The sequence below is a fragment of the Lathyrus oleraceus genome, chromosome 3 (assembly GCF_024323335.1).
Source record: "Lathyrus oleraceus cultivar Zhongwan6 chromosome 3, CAAS_Psat_ZW6_1.0, whole genome shotgun sequence".
NCBI lineage: Eukaryota > Viridiplantae > Streptophyta > Magnoliopsida > Fabales > Fabaceae > Lathyrus > Lathyrus oleraceus.
The window spans coordinates 227,422,066-227,447,821 of record NC_066581.1 but is presented as its reverse complement, the minus strand read 5'-3'; the positions used below and the strand labels follow the sequence as shown (position 1 = coordinate 227,447,821).

At 37.0% G+C, this 25,756-nt stretch overlaps 1 protein-coding gene and 1 non-coding gene across 2 annotated transcripts; one reads left to right on the top strand and one right to left on the bottom strand.

Moving 5' to 3' along the window:
* Window positions 1–279: 279 nt before the first annotated feature.
* LOC127134091 (small nucleolar RNA R71) lies at window positions 280–385 on the bottom strand. Its single transcript, XR_007807862.1, has one exon. It is a non-coding gene; the product is annotated as a small nucleolar RNA R71 (small nucleolar RNA).
* An 18,945-nt stretch (window positions 386–19,330) lies between these two features.
* Window positions 19,331–19,912, top strand: LOC127130550 (uncharacterized mitochondrial protein AtMg00810-like). Its single transcript, XM_051059539.1, has one exon. It carries the CDS (start codon window positions 19,331–19,333, stop codon window positions 19,910–19,912), a length of 582 nt encoding a protein of 193 aa, XP_050915496.1.
* The last annotated feature ends 5,844 nt before the right edge of the window (window positions 19,913–25,756 follow it).

Genomic DNA, 25,756 nt, shown 5'->3' with positions numbered 1-25,756 from the left:
GAACTTAAACCTTCGCTGTTGCAGGCAGTGCAACAGAACCAATTTTCTGGAAATCCTACCGAGGATCCAAACCTTCATTTATCCGTATTTGTTCAATACGCTGATACTGTTAAAGCTAATGGTGTCACTTCAGAGGCAATTCGACTTCGTCTTTTTCCTTTCTCGTTAAGAGATAAATCTAGAAGATGGCTTCAGTCTCTTCCTTCCAACTCAGTCACCACATGGAATGAGTTGAAGAAAGTCTTTCTTGCCCGATATTTTCCTCCAAGCAAAACAGCTATGTTAAGAGCCCAGATAAATGGATTTAAACAGAAAGATAACGAGTCTCTTTTCGAAGCATGGGAAAGATACAAAGACATGATGAGACTTTGTCCACACATGGTTTAGAGGACTGGTTAGTAATTCATACCTTCTATAATGGTCTCTTATACAACACAAGATTAACAATAGACGCCGCCGCAGGTGGTGCGCTTATGGATAAACCTTACGCTGATGCTTATCAACTTATCGAAAGCATGGCCCAAAACCATTATCAGTGGGGAAGCGACAGAACAATGGTAGAAAAACCTCAAACAAAAGGAGGCATGTACGAGATAAGTAGCCTTGACCATGTTAATGCAAAAGTGGATGCTCTTGCCCAGAAAATTGAAAGTTTAAATGTATCACCTCCAGCCGTCGTGGTTGCTGTAACTCAAAATTGCGAAGTCTGTGGAATTCAAGGTCACACTCCTACAGATTGTCAACTCCTAACAGGAATCCAAGAAGAGCAGGTGAACTATGCTCAAGGAAATCCTTACTCGCATACCTATAACTCAAACTGGAAGAACCATCCTAATTTTTCATATAAGAGTAACAATGCTTTATACGCACCAGGACAAGCTCCCAGTCAAGCCCCAGCTATACCTCCTGGATATCAAAAGCCGACCCCATCTACACCTAACAATAACGTTCCTAGAAAATCCAATTTGGAAATCATGATGGAGAACTTCATAGCTTCTCAACAGCAAACCAATAAAGATTTCTTAAACCAGAATGTACATACTAACGAACAAATTAAACAACTAGCAAGTAAAGTAGATGCCCTGGCTACCCATAACAAAATGCTGGAAACACAAATCTCGCAAGTAGCTCAACAACAAGCGCCTACTGCTGCCCCAACTGGTACATTTCCTGGACATCCCCAACCTAACCCGAAAAGCCACACTCATGCAATTATATTAAGAAGTGGAACAGAGGTAGAAGGACCGTCTGACCCAAGGATTGAGAACCAAAACTCTAAAAAGTCAACTGAGGAAGAAAGTAAACCTAAGGAAAAGGAAGAGTGTAACAAGGAAACCGTAGAAAAGAAAGAACCTTATGTACCTCCACCTCCTTACAAACCACCCATCCCTTATCCTCAAAGGCAAATTAAAACCAAAGACGCGGGCCAATTTAAAAAATTTGTTGACCTACTGAAACAATTAAACGTCACCATTCCTTTCACAGAAGCTATTACACAGATGCCCTCATATGCTAAGTTCTTAAAAGAAATTCTTTCTAATAAAAGGAAACTTGAAGATAGCGAAACCGTTACACTCACTGCTGAGTGCAGCGCGATAATCCAAAATATGCCTCCTAAACTTAAAGATCCTGGTAGTTTCTCTATACCCTGTCACATAGGAAAATTTGTCATAGACAAAGCTCTATGCGATTTAGGAGCCGGTATCAGTGTTATGCCCTTGTCCATATGCAAGAGACTTGAAATGGGAGAATTAAGACCAACTAAAATGTCTGTGCAATTAGCAGATCGTTCCGTTAGATATCCCGTAGGAATTCTTGAAAACGTTCCCGTGCGCATAGGTCAATTCTACATCCCAACCGATTTTATAATTATGGACATAAGAGAAGATGAAGTTACCCCCATTATATTGGGAATACCATTCTTAGCAACCGCCGGTGCTATCATAGACGTAAAACGAGGACGACTCACTTTCGAAGTAGGAGAAGAGAAAATTGAGTTCATTCTTTCCAAATTTTTGAAAGCACCTGCAATAGATGACACATGTTACTTCATGGATATCATCGATGAATACATAAAAGAAACAGAATTAGAAAATGACGAATTGACTGACTGTCGTGTAGAAGACAGACTGAACCAATGTTTAGCAGTAACATCGGATCCTACGCAATGCCTTAAGAAACCAACCCTCGACCTGAAAACACTTCCCAAAAATCTGAGATATGAATTCCTAGACTCAGAACTTGAACGACCAGTGATAGTCAATGCAGACCTAGGAAAACTCGAAACCGAAAAACTCCTACATATCTTAAGAAAATATCCAACCGCACTAGGATACAACATCACCGATCTTAAAGGGATAAGTCCTTCTATTTGTATGCACCGCATCATGCTAGAAGAAGACTGTAAAACTTCTAGGGAACATCAGAGGAGACTAAACCCGATCCTGAGTGAGGTAGTGAAGAAGGAATTAACGAAGTTATTAGAGGCAGGTATCATATATCCTATATCTGATAGCAAATGGGTTAGCCCTGTACACGTAGTACCAAAGAAAGGGGGTATAACCGTAATCGAAAATGAAAAAGGAGAAACTATAACCAAACAAATTGAATCGGGATGGAGAATGTGCATTGATTATAGAAAGCTAAACAAAGCAACCCGAAAAGATCATTTTCCTTTACCATTCATAGACCAGATGTTAGAACGATTAGCCAAGCATTCTCATTTCTGCTATCTAGACGGTTACTCAGGCTTCTTTCAAATACCAATTCATCCTGATGACCAAGAAAAAACAACGTTCGCATGTCCTTTTGGTACCTTCGCTTATCGACGAATGCCGTTTGGCTTGTGCAATGCTCCTGCAACCTTCCAAAGGTGCATGATGGCAATATTCGCCGATTTTCTCGAAAACATCATGGAAGTCTTTATGGATGACTTTTCCGTATGTGGACAAAGTTTTGAAGAATGCCTTGAAAACCTAGAAAGAGTTCTAGAACGATGTGTAAAAGTAAACCTAGTACTTAATTGGGAAAAATGTCACTTTATGGTACAAGAAGGAATTGTTTTAGGACACATCATATCAAATAGAGGAATTGAAGTAGACAAAGCCAAAATAGAAGTAATCAAAAACCTTCAACCTCCGAAAATTGTGAGAGAAGTACGAAGCTTCTTAGGACATGCCGGTTTTTACCGACGATTCATTAAAGATTTCTCTAAAATAACTAAACCTTTAACCGGACTATTAATGAAAGATGCTGAATTCATCTTCGACAATAAATGTTTAGAAGCATTTCAAACACTTAAATAAGCATTGATCTCCGCGCCCATAATGCAGACCCCGGATTGGAATGAACCTTTCGAAATAATGTATGACGCAAGTGACTACACCGTAGGCGCTGTTTTAGGACAGCGAAAGGATAAAAAACTTCACGTCATATATTACGCGAGTAGAACTCTAGATGAAGCGCAAATGAATTAGGCCACGACCGAGAAAGAACTTTTAACAGTAGTATTTGCACTAGATAAATTTCGTTCCTACTTGGTCAGAGCTAAAATAATCGTTTACACTGACCATGTTGCCATTAAGTACCTCTTAACAAAAAAGGACGCTAAACCCAGACTCCTAAGGTGGATCTTGTTGCTACAAGAATTTGATTTGGAAATCAAAGATAAAAAAGGAATTGAAAACGTAGTAGCAGATCACCTCTCTAGACTTGAGAACCTGGAACCGGAAAGAACATTGATCAACGATGATTTCTCGTACGATAAACTTATAGCTAATTTGGAAGAAAATAGAGCTGATGAACAGGTAGAGACCACCTTAGCTATATGCGTTACACCATGGTACGCTGATTTCGTCAATTATTTAGCCGCCGGAGTGGTTCCACTTAATTTATCATACCAACAAAAGAAACGATTCTTCCATGACATAAAACATTATTATTGGGACGACCCTTTACTTTTCAAAAGAGGCCCCGATGGTATTTTCCGTCGGTGTATACCTGAAGAAGAGGAGGAAAGTATAATCCAACATTGTCATTCCGCTCCTTATGGTGGACACGCAAGTACATCCAAGACCTGCTCAAAAATCCTACAAGTCGGTCTTTATTGGCCAAACATATGGAAGGATGTGCATGCTGCTGTCAAGAAATGTGATAGGTGTCAACGCACAGGAAACATATCTAGACATGACGAAATGCCACAAAAAGGCATTTTGGAAGTAGAAATTTTCGATGTGTGGGGAATAGATTTCATGGGACCTTTCCCACCTTCTTTTGGTAACAAGTACATACTCGTAGCAGTTGACTACGTATCAAAATGGATTGAAGCTATAGCTTCTCCAACAAACGACACACGAGTAGTAACTAGACTCTTTAAGAATATAATCTTTCCAAGATTTGGTGTCCCAAGAATAGTCGTCAGTGATGGTGGATCGCATTTCATATCTAGGATACTCGAAAAATTATTGTTTAAGTATGGTGTAAAACATCGAGTAGCAACACCTTACCATCCTCAAACTAGTGGACAAGTGGAAGTGTCTAATAGAGAAATTAAACAGATATTGGAAAAAACAGTCGCTACGTCAAGAAAAGACTGGTCATCAAAATTACCTGAAGCTTTATGGGCATATCGGACCGCTTACAAAACTCCCATAGGAACAACCCCATTTAAGCTTATTTACGGAAAATCTTGCCACCTCCCGGTAGAATTAGAACATAAGGCCTATTGGGCTATTAAAAATTTAAATTTAAACTATAAGGCCGCCGGTGAAAAGCGAATTCTTGATATAAACAAATTAGAGGAACTTAGACAAGACGCCTACGAGAATGCCAAAATCTACAAGGAAAGAACGAAAAAATGGCATGATAAACGTATATCAAGAAAAACTTTCAAACAAGGCGATGTAGTCCTTTTGTTTAACTCTAGACTTAAGTTATTCCCAGGAAAGCTACGATCTAGATGGTCAGGCCCTTTCCAAATCACCAATGTCTTTCCCAGTGGAGCTGTAGAAATTAAAGGAAAATCTATTGAACCATTTATCGTAAACGGGTAGCGTCTAAAACATTATCATTATGCTGAGAACAATGAAGACTCGCAAGTCCTGCACTTAGACGTAATGTCTTCAGAATTTATAGATTAACATTTAATAGTTTTATGTCGAGCTAGCGACATTAAACAAAGCGCTTCGTGGGAGACAACCCACAAATTTTTATTTTTATTTCTCCTTTGATTATTCCCTTTTCTTTTTGATTTTATTTAGTTTTCATTCTCCGTATTCTTTATTTTAATTAAATTTTTCTTCTTTTCTTCTTTCGGCATTTGGCCAAATCCTGACTAAAACTCTTGTTTTTCTTTTCTTTAGTTAACTCTAACCTGATGGCACATATTGACCGCATGGGTATCAAATTCAGAGGGAGAGCTCAGAGACAAAAATTTGAAGAACTTTCTGAGAGAGAGATGCACCCAACCTTCTATGCTGATGAAGATGCAATGATCGTACTGGGGCTAAGATATAGTGTCATGTATCTGCTGAATCAAATAGGGTGGGAAACCACTCCTATTCGCAGACAATTTGTTACTTACCGAAGGCTAACTCTAGAATTCCTTAGCTCCCTGATCTATTTACCAAACCATGGAAAAGGAATAAACCGAGGTTTCATTCAATTCAGGATGTTCAATATGGAGTATCAGTTTAACATTCAAGAATTTACTAACCTTTTAGGGTTCCCTACTTCTTTTGACACATTCACCATGAGCCAAGAAGACCTTTTTGAATATAGAGAGCTTGAGCATTTTTGGGGAAGTTTAACGGGAAATGACGACCCTGAGGAACATGAGTTTCTCTCTGGAAACATACATAACCCGGCTTTTCGCTATTTCCACAAAATCCTAGCACACACTCTTTTTGGAAAGAGATCAAACATTACCACAGTATCACGTGATGAACTCTTCATAATATTCTGTGCTTCCCAGAACCGTCCAGTGAATGGTGCCACTTATAAGCTGGCGAGTTTTGACCTCCTTATTCAAGATGACCGTGCACCGATTCAAATAGGAGGGTTGATAACTATGATTGCTAATGCTATTGGATTGCGCCAACCCATGCTTGCTTTGAACCCTTTTTGTGGCATTGAGTCTATGAACATACATTTCCTTTTCAACACTTTGTTTATCAGAAATCTGGGACCTGAAGAGTTTGAATTAGTAATTAATAACCAAGATGTTTACCTATTCACAATGCCTAGTCCGATGACTAGTGTCCACGACCGAAACAATTGGCTTTACAACCTGGATGGAATACCTTCTCCTGTTAGATCTGTTGAAACCATCCAAGATTATGAGATTTGTGACGACCAGATTCCTTATGCCGAGTCTGATCCGCAGACACCAACTGGTTACCATGATGCAGCCTCTCCACCTCATCCTATCCCGTTCGCAGAATCAGCAATACCTGATCTTAGACATCATATGCCCGGAAATGATTATAATACCGCTATTCAAGCTTTGATGTCAGAACAAGCTGCCATGAGAGAAGAGTTAAATATGATGGGACATGAAATTCTGTAATACATGAGCACTATGACAAATCATTTTCTCGAGTTGAACCGTCGTGTCAATTCATTTGCCCCTCCAGTGAAAGATCCTACAATTGGCTAGACGAATTGAAGTTAGCTAGTTTTAGTCTTAGGATCTATAGTTTTGTTTGACATTATTTTTAATTTTAGGATTTATTTTCCGCATGCTTTATTTTATTTTCATATATTACATTATGTTTATTTTTATGGAGCTATTGGCATTATTGGTTTATTTTATTTTGATTTATGCAATATCTACCATTACCAGTAATGATATTCACTATATGCTACTACTTACATAGCCTATTAGAGAAAAATATATATATACACTATGGTGTGTAGTAGAATAGCATACATGGCAATTCAAAAATATTACAATAGCAATTAAAATAAACATAAACTAAAAATAAACAAAATAATAATAATAATAATAATAATAAAAACAATTTATGAAGCACCCACGTAAGCAGAGCGCCAGTGACCGTTGCAAGCACCTGTGTGACGAGCGTCACACAAGCCATCACGGTCGCCACGCAACCCATGACGTCCGTAACACCTTCTGTCACGAGCGTGACAGCGTGAATGTTCGTAAACCGTTGCTGACCGTTGAGGACACGACCGTTAATCCCTCCACCTTTTTATTTTCCCCATTAACCCACCTCTTTACACCATTCCACTCACATTCATCCACATTTATTTTTCTCTCACCCACTCCTCTTCCCAACTCCCAAACTTTTCCTATAAATACCTACAATACCTTTCTTCCTACACCACATCATTCCAACAAACCATTCTATACAAATACATTTTCATTCCCTTTCCTTCTTTCAACCTACCTATCAATATGGGAGAGAACCCACAATTTGGAAATATCATCTTCCGATCTGAAGATGATAACTATCAACGAGAGCAGTTCGATCGGTTCCAACAACGAGGTGTCGTATCTACCAGGTATCCTGATTTAAATTGTTTACAAGAATTAGGATTACTTCAAGGTGTGCAATGGCTACTTAGGCTTTCTGATTTAACTTTTCTTTGCTCACAAAATCAACCTACCTACCCATCACTCACCTTAGAATTTTTAAGTTCTTATTCATACACCACTCCAACCGGTGAAGACGAGTACTTAACCGGTACCGCAACTTTCCGCATGTTCAACACCGAGTACTTACTATCCCAGGATTAGTTGAGTGTCATGCTACACTTTCCTGTAGGAGGCCAAGTCCACCCAAGAATCCCTCCGAACTCACAGTGGCACATAAACGCCTTCGACCTCTTTAGAAAAATATCTGGTGTGGAAACCAATAATTGGGATGCACTACTTGCTTCACACATACATAACCCCATTATCCGGTATTTTATCCGCATTCTGCAAAACACCATTTTTGGTCGACCCAACAACAGCAAAGTCAATGCGAAGGAACTATTCTTCCTCCACTGCGTCTTTGAAATGGATACAAAGGTAAACGCCGCTTCTTTCTTATTTCACCATATCTGCACCCTATGTGCTAGAGGCCGCCAACCTTTTGTGATTGGAGGATTAATAACCACCATAGCACTTGGTCTGAATCTAGGGGACCGACTTCAAAATTTACAATCTCTGCCACCCCTATTTATGGATATAAGCTATTGTCGCTCCAGCCGCTTAATCAAAAATAGGGTAGGCGGAAGGTATTATCTTATGGTGAATAACCAAGAAGTCCCAAGCGTTGTTTTGCCCAACATTGCCCTCACAGATGTCACCAACCCCGACCGATTCATCTACGATCTGAATACTCCCGAAGCTACCGACCCTACACAAGCAAACCCGGCCCCGGACGAGTTTGAGGAAATGGAGCAAGGTGATCAAGGTCCTGAACAACAGTCAGTCCCGCTTAATCCTTCCGATAATGCAACTAGTCAATCCTCCCGACGTCGTCGAAGAAGAAGGCCAGCAACTAATGATGACATCATGGATGCTATTGATGCCATGCATGTGCAGAATAACGAAGTGATGCAACTGATGCGCCAGATGCAACATCAACAGGAAGCGAGGAATGCGTTAACCGACCAGCGGTTCACTGACTTGCTCAACAGGTTTCATGACTTGGAAGTACGTCAACGCTCACCGGGTCCGAGAACAAGAGGACGCAGGCAGAATTGAGCATATTTATTTATTTTTCCCTTCTTTTCGCTTTTCTTTAAAACATTGGGGACAATGTTTCATTTAAGTGTGGGGGGGGGAAAAACTTTGTTTCCGTTATGATTATTTCTCTTCCAACATTCCTCTTTCAAGTATGTTATTTCCCTTTCATTGTTATTTCCCTTTTATTAACTTATAAAAAAAATATATATATATATATATATACATATATATATATATATATATATATATATATATATATATATATATATATATATGTATATATATATATATATATATATATATATATATATATATATATATATATATATATATATATATATATATATATATAAATATAATATATTTATTTTAAGTCGAGTCCCTAGTGTGAAAATTTTGTATTATCTATTCCCCTCAATTTTCTTGAGCCATAACAAAAAAAATTTAACACTTGACACACTCAATAAGTATAAAGGTTGCTCATTTTATAAAACTTGAGTGAAATCAAGACAAAATTATTACCACCTCAACATGTTAGATCAGAATAAGTACCTATTATACCAATTCCTTGCACTTTTAGTCTTATAGTAACCCCGAGTAGTTTATACGAGAAGTCGGCACCATCTTAATAGCAAACTACGTGGAGAGCCGATGAATATAAGTGAATGATTCCCAAAACAACATAAAAAATATATATAAGGAAAAACACTAAGTAAGTTAGGTGATCCTTACCAGATCATTTAATCCAAAGGTTGCGGACCCTATAAAAGCACAATATGAAAGATCCATTATGAGTTGGTTCAGCAGGTATCTGGTGCTGAACTTGGTAGGACGGACTACGGTCCGATCCCCGCAATTTGCAATGGACTAAATAACGAAGTTATCCAACTTATGTACCAGAGCTTCTAGCTAAAAGGGGATCAGAATCACTAACCGGTTACTCCACTATGTGCGCGAAACGATAAAGGGCTTGATGTGATTTCGCTAGAATGAAAACGGGTGAAATAAGAGTAAAAGAACTAGGCTAGCTATAATAGCATGACTCGAACTGGTTTGCATAAGGTGGGGTTATCTGATGTTGTGACGGTAGTTGTTGATGTTAAGACTAAACTCAGGTTATTCCTAAACAAGATTTACTTGCAACCTGGTACGAATTGATGTGTGTTTTGAAATTTCATCTGGCTAATATTATAAATCGATTTATACATTGTATATTGCTTGAGGACAAGCAAAAGTCTAAGTATGGGGGAGTTTGATAACATGAAATAATATCACATTTTTGGACTCGATTTAATTAAATTATATTATTATTTGATTCGATTTATTTTATATTATTCGATATTACTTGGTATTTTCCTTCTATTTATTTCAGGTAACATAAACTGAAGCATGTGTGAAAAGGAAAAAAAAAAGGTGCAAAAAGAGGATTCTCCAAAAAGAAGCATTCCACTAAAGCTCAGTCCACAACTACAAGGAGAAGCGCTGAAGCGCTGTGACGACCACCATACAAGGCGTGACGAGCGTCACGCCCCTTTGCTTAGCGTTACGAGCGTAACACAGGGTGTGACGAGCGTCACACCCCATTCCTATTTCTTTGGCTTTGACGCGTAACAGAAGCACGTTCGCCATTTTTCTTCGCTTGACTCGTTGACACGAGGAAACCTACTGAAGGAATTTTTGGGAAACGGTTACATGATGGATTAATATAAATAGATCTTAAGTGGTGCCCTGAAGCTCTCCTTTTTTTTCCAGATTTCCACGCCGTGCATTATTTTTACAGCATTATATTTTTATCAGCATTCCATATTTTCTTCAGCAGTTTATTACCTTAGCATTTTTACTTCCTTTTTCTTTGTTAGCTTAATTTTTTAGGCATTCAATTAATTTTCTCACAATAGTTTCTACACCGGAAACTATTGTGTAACTTTTACTGGATCTAACCTTACGTTAGATCATAGTATTTTATTCCTTCGTTTTATTTTTCTGTCTGATCGAAGATTGTGAAGAACAAATCCAACCGGTTTGTGGTGGAGTGTTTAAGCATCGAAGTTAGAGAACAACCAAGATTTCTATTAATTTTACAGGTTCATTAATTTATTGTTTTAATTTATATATGCTCTGTACTGCTGTTTATCTATACTGTTTGTCTGATATGGCTGTATTTAAGCATAATTATTGTTTAGGCTTGTTTAGCATGTCTGGCTAAATAAACTTAGATATCGGTATGTAAAGTAAGCGGAATAAAGAAATCAAAACTGAGTCGGTTTAAATTTATTTTAAAATATAGTCACTCTTTTTATGGTCTCAATTTACAGAGTTAATACCAAAGTTTTTGTACGAGAGTAAAAGACATAAAGAAGTTAAAACCAATAGAACGACAGTTTGAGCTTTTAACTGGACAGTGTAAATTGGACATTAACTTTAAATCAGGGCGAAAGCAATTTTTAGAGTTATTTAAATTCTAATCATTTTCAAAAAGTATTTTTAAGGGTTAAATGTGAGGACGAGAGTTAAGCATTTAAGTTTAATCATATAATCTAAGTCAACAGAGCGAGAGTTTGAGACGAGGGTGTTTAAACCGTTAGTATTTTAATAAAAAGAGTTTCTATAGATTCTATTGTTTTCAAAAAGTGATTTTAGTTTTAACTAAATAGTGAGAGCGTACGTTAAGGTAAAATCATAGTCTATTCAACAGAGCGAGAGTTTGAGAAAAGGCTTTTAATCAATAGTGTCTAATGAAAGGACTTATTTTAAAACTAAGAAACCAACGAAGATTTGATTCCCTAATTACGACGAACTACATACCGATATCCGCGTTATTTGATATTTAATCTAGATCCAATTTTAGTTTTACTTTTCCCCCTAATCACCAAAGTATCATCCGCCTTAGCTTTACGAAGTAACCCTAGAAAAACGGTATATCGATTCATTAAGTCCCTGTGGGATCGATATCTTTTAAAACTACGCGATTAGACTGTGCACTTGCAGTTAATACCCCAATAGACTCATAAAGTCGCGATCAATAACCAAATACCCCCAACAATTCCATACTGCATACATTTCATGCATCCTCTCATGCATAGTATTTCTACCCAAACTGGAACATCATACAAAAATCACACCAAAATATCAGGATCCAAGGTCATTCATGTGTTTGGACATTTCTCATTTCCAGATAAAGTTACTACCCTGCATGTGCTCGTGGAATCATTTTCCAGTAAGCCATTTTTTCAACTTTATGATTAATAATGATATTCCCAGCATTTTCTTTGCTAGCATTGCTCCCCAAGCAGAGGTTACCCTAAAAAGTATCTTATGAGCTTTTCCCCTGCAGAGCATTTCTAGTAAATCTCCCTCAAAAGGAGTCTTTTCTTAAATATTTCCCCAACAGATGAACATTTGCGATGCCACTTCATTTATCTGAAGAAGCTCATTTCTCTGTTTGAGATACTGCTTCATTAATATGAAGAATCTCATTTTTTTTAGAGATACTGCTCTAAGTATCCTTGGAGAGTCTTAGATTTAATTAAGACATCATTTCTTTGGTCTGGAATATCTTAATTCTATCAGATAAGATGGTACTTCAACTCTCATTTTTGTAGTTTGAGATTGCTGCTTCATCAATCTGAAGAGTCTTATTCGATTTTTAGAGGTATTCCTCTAAGTATCCTTGGAGAATCTTAGATACGGTTGAGGTATCACTCCCTTGTTGAAATATCTCGATTATATCATATGGGATACTGCTTCATTGATACTCAGAAAACCCCTTGTGCTCAGCTCAAGATACTGTTCTGACAATTCCCAGAGAGTCTTGACTGTTTCATTTTAACTTTTGATAACTTTTCTTACTGTATTTCTCACTGCATTTTCTTTCTGCATTTCTTCCTTGCATTTCAGAGGACAAAATTTAGGTCTTTTCGTATTTAATTATCTTCCACTACGAATGTACGAAGACTGCTGCCATTCTTACTTTCTGGTTCAAGGTAATTAAATAGGGGCAGCTGTCATACCCCAATTTTGTCCGGGCATTTTAATTTTAATTGAATTAATTAATTAATCAAACTTTGTTTAAGTTAGTTAATTTTAATAATTAATTCTAATTATCTTGAATGTTTGATTTTAATCAAACAATTTTGGTAATTATTTTTTATTATATTAAATAAGTGATTTAATCGAATTTTAATTATTTAATTTTGTTAATAAAAAAACGTGATTGATTTCTTTCACCTTTGTAGCAATAATCATTCCCAAACCGAAACTATTCCATCAATTCATAATCACTTTCGATTTTATTCCAAACCTTTTCATCATCAATCCAAAGCCGCTTCAAATCACGAATGAATTACACTCTTCAATTCAATATCGAAGTCATTTTTCAAACCTTTGTAAGTCGATCGCTTTTAAAGCATCGTCATCAACCTCACATAGCTTACTCTTGGGCTTTCTTACAATGAGACCTATTTGGTTATTAAATAACCGATTAGATGATTTATTCACTAAAAATAATTCAATTTATTCATAATCACAAATCCAAGCCTCGATCCAATGTCGAGTATTTTATTCAAAATTAATTAAAACATCTAATCACGATTAGATACCATTTCATTTGGAAATGAAAAGGGGGATGGTTTTGAGTTTTCAAATCCTCTTCTCGATTATTTGAATACGAGTTCTCTTACTCGGTTAGTAAAATAGTTGTCACTCCTATCCACCTAAACATAATAAAATCAATTTATTCTCATGATAATGAAATTAAAAGGGGGATGCTTTTAAGCCTTTAACTCCTCTCCTCGATTGTTTGAATATGAGTTTTCTTACTCGGTCAGTTAGACAATCGTCGTTTCTTTACAAACCTTAAACCAAGATTAAATAAAATTATTTTCATAATAATAAGGGAGATGATTTTGAGCCTTCAACTTCTCTCCTCGATTGATTGAATACGAGTTCTCTTACTCGGTTAGTCAAACAATTGTCACTTTCCCACAAACATATAACTTAATCAAATCATTTTCACAATAATCTACACGAAAAGGGAGATGGTCTTGAGCCTTTGATTCCTCTCCTCAAATGCTTGGATACGAGTTGCCTTACTCGATTATCCGATCATTTGTCGTTTATCTAAAATACTTCAACCATACACAAACATGTTTTCTCAATCACTTAGATGAAAAAGAAAGTGGTATAGAGTCTTCTATTCCCTTTCCCAATTATTAGGATACGAGTTGTCTTACTCGACTATCCGAGTATTCATCATCCGTTCAAAAACACCTTAATTTTATCAAACTCTGTTTACAATTAAGGATGAAAAAGGAGAGGGTCTAGAGCCTTCGATTCCTCCCCTCGACTATTAGGATACGAGTTGGCTTACTCGACTATCCGAGTAATCGTCATCCAACAAAAATATCTTAACACATCAAATATATCTTTTTCTCGCCCTCGTGCGATCATAACCAATCAAACAAAACGTCAAACGTATTAATCCAACTTGTCACCCTCGTGTGATCAAAAATCTTTTCAGAAAGAACACTGTTTAATCATTTCTAATGCGCAGAACAAACTAGTGTTTAAGCCTCCGTCGAGAGTAGACAAACCAACGTTTAGCCTTTAGAATGCGATCTAAACAACTGTTCGCTAAAAGACACCAACCAACCACAGTTCCCCGAACTACGAATGCTCTAATTTCCTTATTGCACCATAAGGATACGTAGGCAGGAGATTGATGTATCTTCGCGAGCACACTAATAAAAAACCTCCCCTTTCCCTTTCTGAGGTTCCCATCAATTTCTATTTTCAATATATTTTATAACCCGAAGAAAACAAACAACCCAAGTTAACATTCAAATCACAAAATTGAACTAAAAGGTTCCCGTTGAGTACAACGAACGTGAGGGGTGCTAATACCTTCCCCTTGCATAATCAACTCTTGAACCCGAATATGGTTGCGACGACCATTATTCAATTTCCTAAAGGTTTTATCGATATTTTCCTATTCCTTCATCGGAATGAATAAAGTTCGGTGGCGACTCTGTTCGAACCAATAATTTTTCCGCGACCATCGCGAGGAATCGTATTTTTTGAGATGCGACAGATGGCGACTCTGCTGGGGACTAGCTCCAAGCAAAAGAGAGTGAAGCCTAATTTAGTTCAGTTTCTGTATTGTGTGTTAATCTTGTTTGTTTGTTTGTTCTTTTTATTCTGTTATTATTCTGTCATAATTATTGTATTGTGATTTATTAACTATGTCTTATTTGGGGGCTCTCTAATTAGTGGTGCTTTGTGAGATAGGCTCTCCACCCGAGTCTGAGAAAAACCATAAGATTAATTTGGTGGTTGCGTAGTGGACGCCCACAAGGAGTCTTCCTTGTTGGGAAGATACGAAGACCCCGCCTAGAGGAGATTCTCTTGAGATATTATTGCCCGACGAGTCTTCATCACGACGATAGTATTCTCAAGTTGAATCAATGACTCTAGGGACCTTTTAACCCACTATATCCGGCGGTTATGTAGTATTTACCTATGAAGTTTCAGACTTGTTGGGTTAATACGAAAGCCCCAATCAGATGAGATCCCTTGGATGTATTACTATCTTACAGTAATATTTCCAACCTCGATCTATGACTCTGAGAACCTTGTTAGAACCTTGGACTTAAAAGTTGTGTAGTAGAATCCCCATGGAGCCTTCCTTGTTGGGATAATACGAAGATCTCACCTAGACGATATCTTCTTAAGGATATTATTGTCCGACGAGTCTTCGTCACAACAGTGACGTCTTCAAGAAATATTTGTGACTCTAGGAACCTACCAACTGTAGATCTTACCCATGGGGTTACGTTAATCAGAGATACCTGTCATTTACCCATTATTCTGATCCGTCTGAGAACACTTTGAACCTATGATCCTAAACATGTCACTACATTCATACACATATCATTGCATTTGCATTCATCATCATACATTTCATATCATTTTTCACCATAAAATAAATACAAAAAAACTTATCCATCCTTCGTCCATAACCTGCAGTTGATTTCCCGATACTAATATCATACTTGAAGTAGCTCTTGAAAGATCATGGATCCGTTGGAGCAAAGTCATATTGCATTGAGAGGAGATGTGGACTCGATGAAAAATCAGCTAGACCAACTTGTGGAAGCTATGATAATTTTAGCAAAGAAGGAAGACAACATTCAACAGACTGCAGTTGTTGAGAATGTTATGCTAGCTATAGTAAATGGTCTTATCCAACCTCAGCTTGTGCAAACCCCAGTTGATAACTCTACTGTACAAGAACGTCATGTTGTTCAAGATTCCTTATGTCATGATGCTGTTGAGTATCACAACTTTGCATTCTCCGTGCCAGATTCCCATGGAACAAGCCTAGTGGTTAATGCTGAACAACCACAAGATGATGAGATTTCTAAAAGATGCCGCGTGTTAGAGAAAAGACTCAAGGCCATAGAAGGAAAAGATACTCTTAAACTAAATGCTTCATAATGCAGCCCGGAGAATCCATCGTCGCATTAGAAAAAGATTTGTACACTTGACAAATCATTTGATTTTTCTTGGTAAGACCTTTACTAACGATGATCTTAATCTTAAAGTACTCAGATCTTTAACCAGGGAATGGCAACCAAAATTAACGGCAATATAGAAAAAGAAAAGTCTTTCTACCATGACTTCCGCATCGTTGTTTGGAAAACTACAAGAACATGAACTTGAACTCGGGAGTCTTGAAAAGCATGAGAATCAAGAAAAGAAATCGAAAGGCACTACTTTGAAAGTTGTCTCAAAAGAAGAACAAGAATATGATGCTCCGTAAGAATATGAGAATTGCATGCTCCTTGTAAAAAGGCTTGGTAAATTTTTTGGTAATAATGAACAATCCTTGAATTATGCAAAAAGAAAGAAATTTTTCAAGAAAAAGGATACTTCTACGTCAACACCAAATGTCGCATGCTATGAATGTGGAAAGCAAGGACACATAAAGACGGATTCTCCAAAACTCACCAAGAAGAATGACTTCAAAAGTAGAAAGGACTCAAAATCTAAAAGAGCCTACATTGTGTGGGAAGATAATGAAGTAAGTTCGTCATCTGACTCGGAAAGTGACGAATGTGTCTTAATGGCTTCACATCATTATGATAATGAAGATGAAGAGGTTAGTAATGAATTTTCTATTTATGATAATGATGCACAAGGTGCCATATATGAACTTCTAAATGAATGTAAAATTCTTTATAAAATGGTGTTTAATCAAAAGAAACAAATCTTATCTCTTGAAGAAAAGATTGACACCATGAAAAAGGATTTGAAGTTGATAAACACAACTTTGTTAATGAACAAAAACATAATTTTGTATGCAAAGAATATGAATCTCTCTCCTTCCAAATTGTACAATTAAAAAGAGTCATTGAAATATGAAAAAGGAAAAATTGGATTAGATGTTGTCCTTAGTCAAGAAAGATATGCAAATGATAAAAGTGGACGCGGGTATTCTAAATTTAATAAATCAAGTTCTAGTAAAACCATCTTTGTTAAGGCTAGTGACAAATCCAATAAAGAAATAGTGAACAAATCTAACAATTTTCATCATTATCCTAAAAGCAAAAGATTTGTCAAGAAGAAAACTTATGTTCCTAGATATAAAAGTAACTTTTTCCTACTTGTTTCTATTGTGGTGTAAGTCTCCATACACCTAATGCTTGCTATGTGAGGAATTTTAGTATGGAAAATGGGCATTATGTGTGGGTCAAGAAAGGAACTATTATGAAGGACCCAAAGCAATCTGGGCACCTAACAAAACCTAATTTGTTTTGTAGGTATTCTTAAAGACCATTACAAATCTATGGTATCTCGATAGTGGTTGTTCTAAGCATATGACGAGAGATAACAACAAATTTTTAAATCTAGTGCTTAAGGCCAAGGGATGTCACTTATGGTGACAACAACAAAGGAAAGATTTTTGGCATAGGAAAAGTTGGAGAACCACCTTTCACATTCATTGAATATGTTCTTTATGTTGAAGGACTAAAGCATAATCTTCTTAGTATAAGCCAACTTTGCGACAAAGGCTTCAAGATCAAGTTCACCAAGGATGAATGCTTGATTGATGATGAAGCCACTAATGAGGTAAAACTCAAAGAAAATTGATGCATTCAAAATATTCAAGAAATAGGCAAAGCAAATTCAAAATGAGAAATCACTAAAAATAGCCTCCATAAGAAGCGATAATGGCAGAGGGTTCCAAAATGCTCCTTTTGAAGAGTTTTTTTTTGAAGAACATGAAATATTCCATAATTTTTCAGCACCAAGGATTCCTCAACAAAATGGAATGGTGGAAAGAAAGAATAGGTCTCTAGTAGAACTTGTAAGAACGGTGCTTAGTGACTCAAATCTTTCAAAATACTTTTGGGCAGATGCGATAAGCACGACATGTCATGTAAGTAATAGAGTTATTATTAGACTTATTTTGAAAAAGACCCCCTATGAACTCTTCAAGGGAAGAAAACCAAACATTGCTCATTTTCATACATTTGGATGTAAATTCTTTGTCTTAAACAACGACAAAGACAATCTCGGTAAGTTTGATGAAAAATTCTTTGAAGGTATTTTTCTTGGATATTCTTTCTCTAGTAAAGAATATAGAATTATATAATAAAAGAGCTTTAACTATTGAAGAATCTATGCATGTTTCCTTTAATGAAGCTAACCCCTCCAAGGAGGATATTGTTTTGTGTGATGATGATGATGATTTTGACGTTCCTAAGGAAGATACATCCAAAATCAACAATTATAATCAACCGGAACACCAAGAAGAACAAATTCAACAAGTTAATGATCTACCTAAGGAATGGAGAACCCATTGGGATCATCCGATCGATAAAGTTATTGGTGATATAAGTCAAGGTGTTGCAACAAGATTAAATCTCAAAGATGCATGCTTGAATATGGCGTTTGTCTCACAAATTGAACCATCCAAGATTGATGAGCCTTAGAAGATGATAAATGGATACTTATAATGCAAGAAGAGTTAAACCATGTCAAAAGAAATCAAGTTTGGGAACTTGTCCCTAGGCCAAGTGGTAAACACATCATAGGTACTAGATGGGTGTTTAAAAACAAGCTTGATGAGAATGGTATAATTGTTCGAAACAAAGCAAGGTAGGTAGCTCAAGGGTACAATCAAGAAGAAGGGGTCGACTTTGAAGAAACATTCACTCCGGTTGTAAGGTTAGAAGCTATCTGTTTATTACTTGCTTATGCATGTTCATTAAATTTCCAATTATGGATGTCAAGAGTGCCTTCTTAAATGGCTACATCAATGAATAAGTATATTTCAAACAACCCCCCAGTTTTGAATACTTCAAGAATCCTTCACATGTCTTCCAGTTGAAGAAAGCTCTTTATGGCTTAAAGCAAGCACCAAGAGCATGGTATGATCGACTTAGAAACTTTATATACGAAAGAGGATTTGAAAAGGGTAAAGTTGATAAGACCTTGTTTATTAAGAAAATAAAAGGTAACACTTTATTGGTTCAAGTCTATGTTGACAACATCATATTCAGTTCAACAAACAAAGATCTTTGTGAAAAAAATTCATTGATGATGCAAGGAGAATTTGAGGTGTCTATGATGGGTAAGATGAATTATTTTCTTGGACTTCAAATTAAGCAACTAAATAATGGAATCTTCATCAACCAATTCAAGTATTGCAAGGAGTTGTTGAAAAGATTCGACATGGTTAATTGCAAAGCAATGGCTACTCCAATGGGATTCGGAACTTATATTGATCAATATGAATTCGGCGTTTCAATTGATATCACAGAGTATCGAGGTATGATTGGCTCACTACTATATTTAACGGCAAGCCATCCTGACATAATGTTTAATGTTTGTCTTTGTGCATGGTTTCAAGTCAATCCAGAGGAATCACATCTTGCCTCCGTGAAGAGAATCATGAAGTATCTCAAAGGAACAACGAACGTCAGCTTATGGTATCCCAAAGGTAGTATATGTTACTTTCTTGATTATTCTGACTCAGACTATGCAGGTTGTAAAACAGATCGAAAAAGCACAAGTGGGACATGTCACATCCTAGGAAACGCTCTTGTATCATGGTTCTACAAGAAGCAAGCATGTGTGTCTCCTAGTACGAATGAAGTAGAATACATTCGTGTAGGAAATTTTTACGCTCAAATACTTTGGCTAAAATAACAACTTAGCAACTACAACGTGAACCATGGATGCATTCCGCTAAAGTGTGACAATACAAGTGCCATAAATATAAACAAAAATCTAATCATGCACTCAAGAACGAAACATATCGACATTCGACATCATTTTCTTTGTGATCATGTGCTTATAAGCGATGTTGAAGTTACATTTATGGATACTCATAATCAACTTGCGGATATATTCACAAAGTCGCTTGCAAAAGAACCATTTTACAAAATTCAAAGGAAACTTAGCATATGAGGTAGATGTATGATTCTTCAAATATATTCATCAATCATCGGTTAAAAACTGCCAAGGTACATACAAACTTTCATATATATTTTATTCACAATTTCATCTTGTGAATTATTCATGAGTTTGATAAAAAAAATCAATTTCCAATACTTTTATCAAAACTTATGTGACATGTATGCATGATACAAAGATGCTAAAGGATGTATGTTAACATGTTCAATTGGTAGTTTTATGTTTTTCCATGCATACTGTTCTATACATAGATACTATTTTTTTGTATGATGTAACCGGTTACATTAAATGTGGTAACTGGTTACATGCTCGAGTTTTAGTCTTTCTGGTGCAGTTTTGAATACTGTAATCGGTTACCCTGTTTTACATAACCGGTTACAACTGCTATATTTTAAAAAATTCTTTAATTTTATGAACATAAGTGCTTGTGAATATAATTTATTTTGGTAAAAAGAACTTTTTACTTTCCAACCACTTGTCTTGAAACTTTTCACCTCATTTAACTCACTATTTCACCTACTCTATTCAATTCCCACTCAACTCCACTCATTCCAAAAATTTCTAACATCAATTTCCATTAATCCTCACTCATAAAATCCTCTTCAAAACACATCCTTCCCACATTCCAACTCTCACAAACTCATCTCCTAGGAAATCCAAAAATCCCCTTTCAAACCCTAACCTTCACTTTCTCATAATTTCTTCCATGGCACCTTCAACAAAGGAAAGAGGAAACACCAATGTTGGAGAAGCTCTCAAAGCGACCCTCTGATGTTGAAGCAAATGTACAAAACCGACTCTCTAGTCAAGGAGATTAAACCTTCAACATCCGGAATAGTCCACTCATGCCGGCTAAATACGATAATTATCATATTTTCCAACTACTAGCTTTAAGTTTCATAAACCTTTAGTGTAACACCCTTCTAAAAATACCCCAATATTTAATTAAAACCACAAAATATAATCAGAGTAGATATGCAATTAAGGGTGTCACACTTGACACTTCACACCATTCACCAAAATATCCTGTCATGCTCATTTATTTAATCAAAATAAAACATTTGCATAATTCGCAGCGGATAAAATCTAACAACAATGCAAAACATGTAACACATTACATGTAAACTTGTTCAACAATCAACAATGAAAAACAAGTAAAACATCCCGTCCCGATGTTACATCTACCAGAGCATGACCCACTAAGGAACTACACTAGACTCCAAGGACTAGCTTCTACTCAATCACTGCTCGTTACCTGAAACAAAGTTGTAAGGGTGAGTTCCTCAATCGATATAATAAGCATTATAAAATATCATGTAATGCTAAGTAAATTAACACATTTCATCACCCTAATCATATCACACATTCAACAACGGTAACATCAACTAGTAACCATCATCATACTCAACTCAACACAAAACACACGTATAATATTGGAATACATCCATTCATATTATACGTCATACATATATTATGCAATGAGACTCCATGCATGCGGTACCGATTATTCGTGAACATATAGTTCAACCTCACCGATCAAATCCAGATACGGCTACCAAGCTCACTAGTCCCACTCATTTGAGACCTAGTGACTCACTCACTAATTCCTCACCATGGGAATTAGCTACCACCCCAAGGGCTATGATATGCACGCTAATCACCTAGCATGCAAACATCAACAACAATCCACAATATTCACTCACTAATTCCTCACCATGGGAATTAGCTACCACCATAAAGGCCATAATATACATGCCAAATCACCTAGCATGCAAACATCAACAACAATTCAAAATAGACATATGCTCACACTCTAAGCCATAAACAGTCCATTCACAATTGCATACATAACAGATACATTCACATTATTATGCATACCATCATACATCATCAGCATGTTTATCACAGAATCATATCATATCATGCTAATTAATAATCACAGTATTAGCACACTCTACTAATACCTACACTGTTCAAAACAACGGGAAACGATCCCTACTATATCATACATCAGCTAAAATTACATTACTCAGCTGAACAACCAAAAACTGCACAACCACAGCACAGAAAAATCACAATTCTGCCCATACGCGTATTGCCTAGTCCCATACGCGTATGGCCCATTTCTCAGCCAATCCCATACGCGTATTGCCTGCCTCATACGCGTATGCTACGCGTACCACATCCTCATACGCGTACCAACAGAGACAAAACTACGTTAAAATCATCATCTTCTTCATCCATACGCGTATTGCCTAGTGCCATACGCGTACCAGACCATCTCATACGCGTATTGCCTAGTGCCATACGCGTATGACCAGAAACCAGAATTCCAGATCTGCTATGGTTTTCTCTGCTACGAGATTCTCAGATCCAACCTTCCACATTCCAATTTTTACACAACATTCATTCATATTGTCTAACACAGATCATACACATTCAATCTCACAAATTCTAACATTATTCCATCTAATCCTTACGAATTTTCTTCAATTATAACTCATATCACATTCATCCATAGATTCACCAATTTCAGCATGCATCATTCTAATCAGAGTCGATTCAATGGTTATCACTACCCATTACATGTTAACCCATAATACCCATTAAACGACGATAAACCCCCCTTACCTGAGTTAATCCGGCGAATCTTTAAGCTTCAAGCTTTTCTCTTCTCCAACCTTCTTCCTCTTGCTCTGCCTCTTTGCCCTTTTCCTCTTTTCAGTCGCTTCTCTGCTTTTCACGTAAAACCCTCTTTTTACCAAAATGGAACTTTTTTTTCCTTATTTCCAACTTATATATTTTCCAATAATTATTATTCCAATAATAATAATAATAATAATAATAATCCAAAAATTCCAATTATTTAATTAAATTAATAAATATAATATTAACTTAAATTAAATAATTATCTTATTTTTATCGGGGTGTTACAACTCTCCCCCACTAAAAGAGTTTTCGTCCTCGAAAACATACCTCAAGCGAATAACTCCGGATAAGACTCCTTCATCTGACTCTCAAGTTCCCAAGTCACATTGCCACCTGCTGGTCCTCCCCAAGCTACCTTTACCAAAGCAATCTCTTTACCCCGCAACTGCTTCAACTCTCGATCCTCGATCCTCATAGGTGATGTTTCAACAGTCAGGTTATCTCTCACCTGTACATCATCTACTTGGACCACATGCGACGGATCAGGAATGTACCTCCTCAACTGAGACACATGAAAAACCTCATGCAAATTCGCAAGTGACGGCGGTAAAGCGATACGATAGGCTACCTCCCCTATCCTCTCCAAAATCTGATAAGGACCAATAAATCGAGGTGTCAACTTCTTCGACTTCAAAGCTCGACCAACCCCAGTTATCGGAGTAACACGAAGAAACACATGATCTCCCTCTTGAAACTCAAGTGACTTCCTCCTCTTGTCGTGATAACTCTTCTGACGACTCTGAGCAATCCTCATCTTCTCCTGAATCATCTTAATCTTTTCCGTAGTTTGTTGAACAATCTCCGGTCCAACCACAGCACTCTCACCGGACTCATACCAACATAGAGGTGTCCGACATCTCCTACCATACAAAGCTTCAAACGGTGCCATACCAATGCTCGAATGAAAACTATTGTTGTAGGTAAACTCAATCAAAGGTAAATAACAATCCCAAGCACCTCCTTTTTCCAAAACACAAGCCCTCAAAAGATCCTCTAGTGACTGAATCGTCCTCTCAGTCTGACCATCAGTTTGCGGATGATATGCAGAACTCAATCTCAGCTTAGTTCCCAAAGCCCTCTGCAAACCTTCCCAGAACTTCGATGTAAATCTAGGATCTCTATCCGAAACAATACTCGACGGAATACCATGCAAACTTACAATCTTCTCAATATACAACTCAGCTAATCTCTCTAACGGATAATCCATTCTGATCGGAATGAAATGAGCCGATTTTGTCAATCTGTCAACAATCACCCAAATAGCTTCAAAATTCTTAATTGTCCTCGGTAAACCAGAAACAAAATCCATACTGATACTATCCCACTTCCACTCTGGAATAACCAACGGTTGCATTAGCCCAGACGGCTTCTGATGCTCAATCTTTGACTTCTGACAAGTCAAACAAGAATAAACAAAACTCGCAATTTCTCTTTTCATTCCCGGCCACCAAAATAACTTTTTCAAATCATGATACATCTTCGTAGCCCCAGGATGAATACTCAGGCCACTACGATGTCCTTCCTCAAGAATACTCTTCTTAAGTTCGGTAACATCCAGAATACACACCCGATTACCAAATTTCAAAACACCATTCTCATCAACTCTGAATTCACCACCTTGACCTTGATTCACTAGAGTCAACTTATCAACCAAAAGCACATCGGATTTCTGACCCTCTCTAATCTCATCCAGAATGCCACTCGTTAACTTCAACACTCCCAATTTAACACTATTGTGAGTACTCTCACACACCAAACTCAAGTCTCTAAACTGCTCAATTAAATCCAATTCCTTAACCATTAACATAGACATATGCAATGATTTCCGACTCAATGCATCAGCCACTATGTTTGCTTTACCCGGATGGTAATTCAAACCAAAGTCATAATCCTTCAGAAACTCTAACCATCTCCTCTGTCTCATATTCAGCTCTTTCTGATCAAACAAATACTTTAAACTTTTATGGTCACTGAAAACCTCAAATCTCGACCCGTAAAGGTAATGCCTCCATAACTTCAGAACAAATACCACAGCTGCCAACTCTAAATCGTGTGTCGGATAGTTCCTCTCATGAACCTTCAGTTGTCTCGAAGCATAAGCTACAACCTGCTTATTCTGCATCAAAACACCACCCAAACCCAACAATGAAGCATCACAGTAAACCTCAAATGGTTCCGACGGACTTGGTAATATCAGAATAGGAGCAGTAGTTAACCTCCTCTTTAACTCTTGGAAACCTTCTTCACACTTTGAGTCCCAAACAAACGCTTGCCCCTTTCTAGTCAACATCGTCAATGGTAACGCCAACTTAGAAAATCCCTCAATGAATTTCCTATAATAACCTGCAAGTCCAAGAAAACTCCTTATCTCAGAAACTGACTTCGGAGCTTCCCACTTAGATACCGCTTCTATCTTAGAAGGATCAACAGCAACACCACCTCTGGAAATCACATGACCAAGAAAACTAACCTCTTCTAACCAAAATTCACACTTGGACAATTTAGCAAATAACTTCTTTTCTCGTAGAACTCCTAAAACCACTCTCAAATGTTCAGCATGCTCTTCTTCAGATTTCGAATACACCAAAATATCGTCAATAAACACCACAACAAACTTGTCTAGGTACGGATGGAAAATCCTATTCATATACTCCATAAATACCCCAGGCGCATTAGTCACCCCAAAAGGCATTACAGAATACTCATAATGTCCATACCTTGTTCTGAAAGCAGTCTTCTGAATATCCTCAGTTTTCACACGTATCTGATGATACCCAGATCTCAAATCTATTTTGCTGAACACACTCGCACCAACCAACTGATCCATCAAATCATCAATCCTCGGCAAAGGATACCGATTCTTGATCG

What these genes read in the sequence shown, in the direction of transcription:
- LOC127130550 (XM_051059539.1), top strand. Translation starts at nt 19,331, where the DNA reads ATGGGTAAGATGAATTATTTTCTTGGACTTCAAATTAAGCAACTAAAT.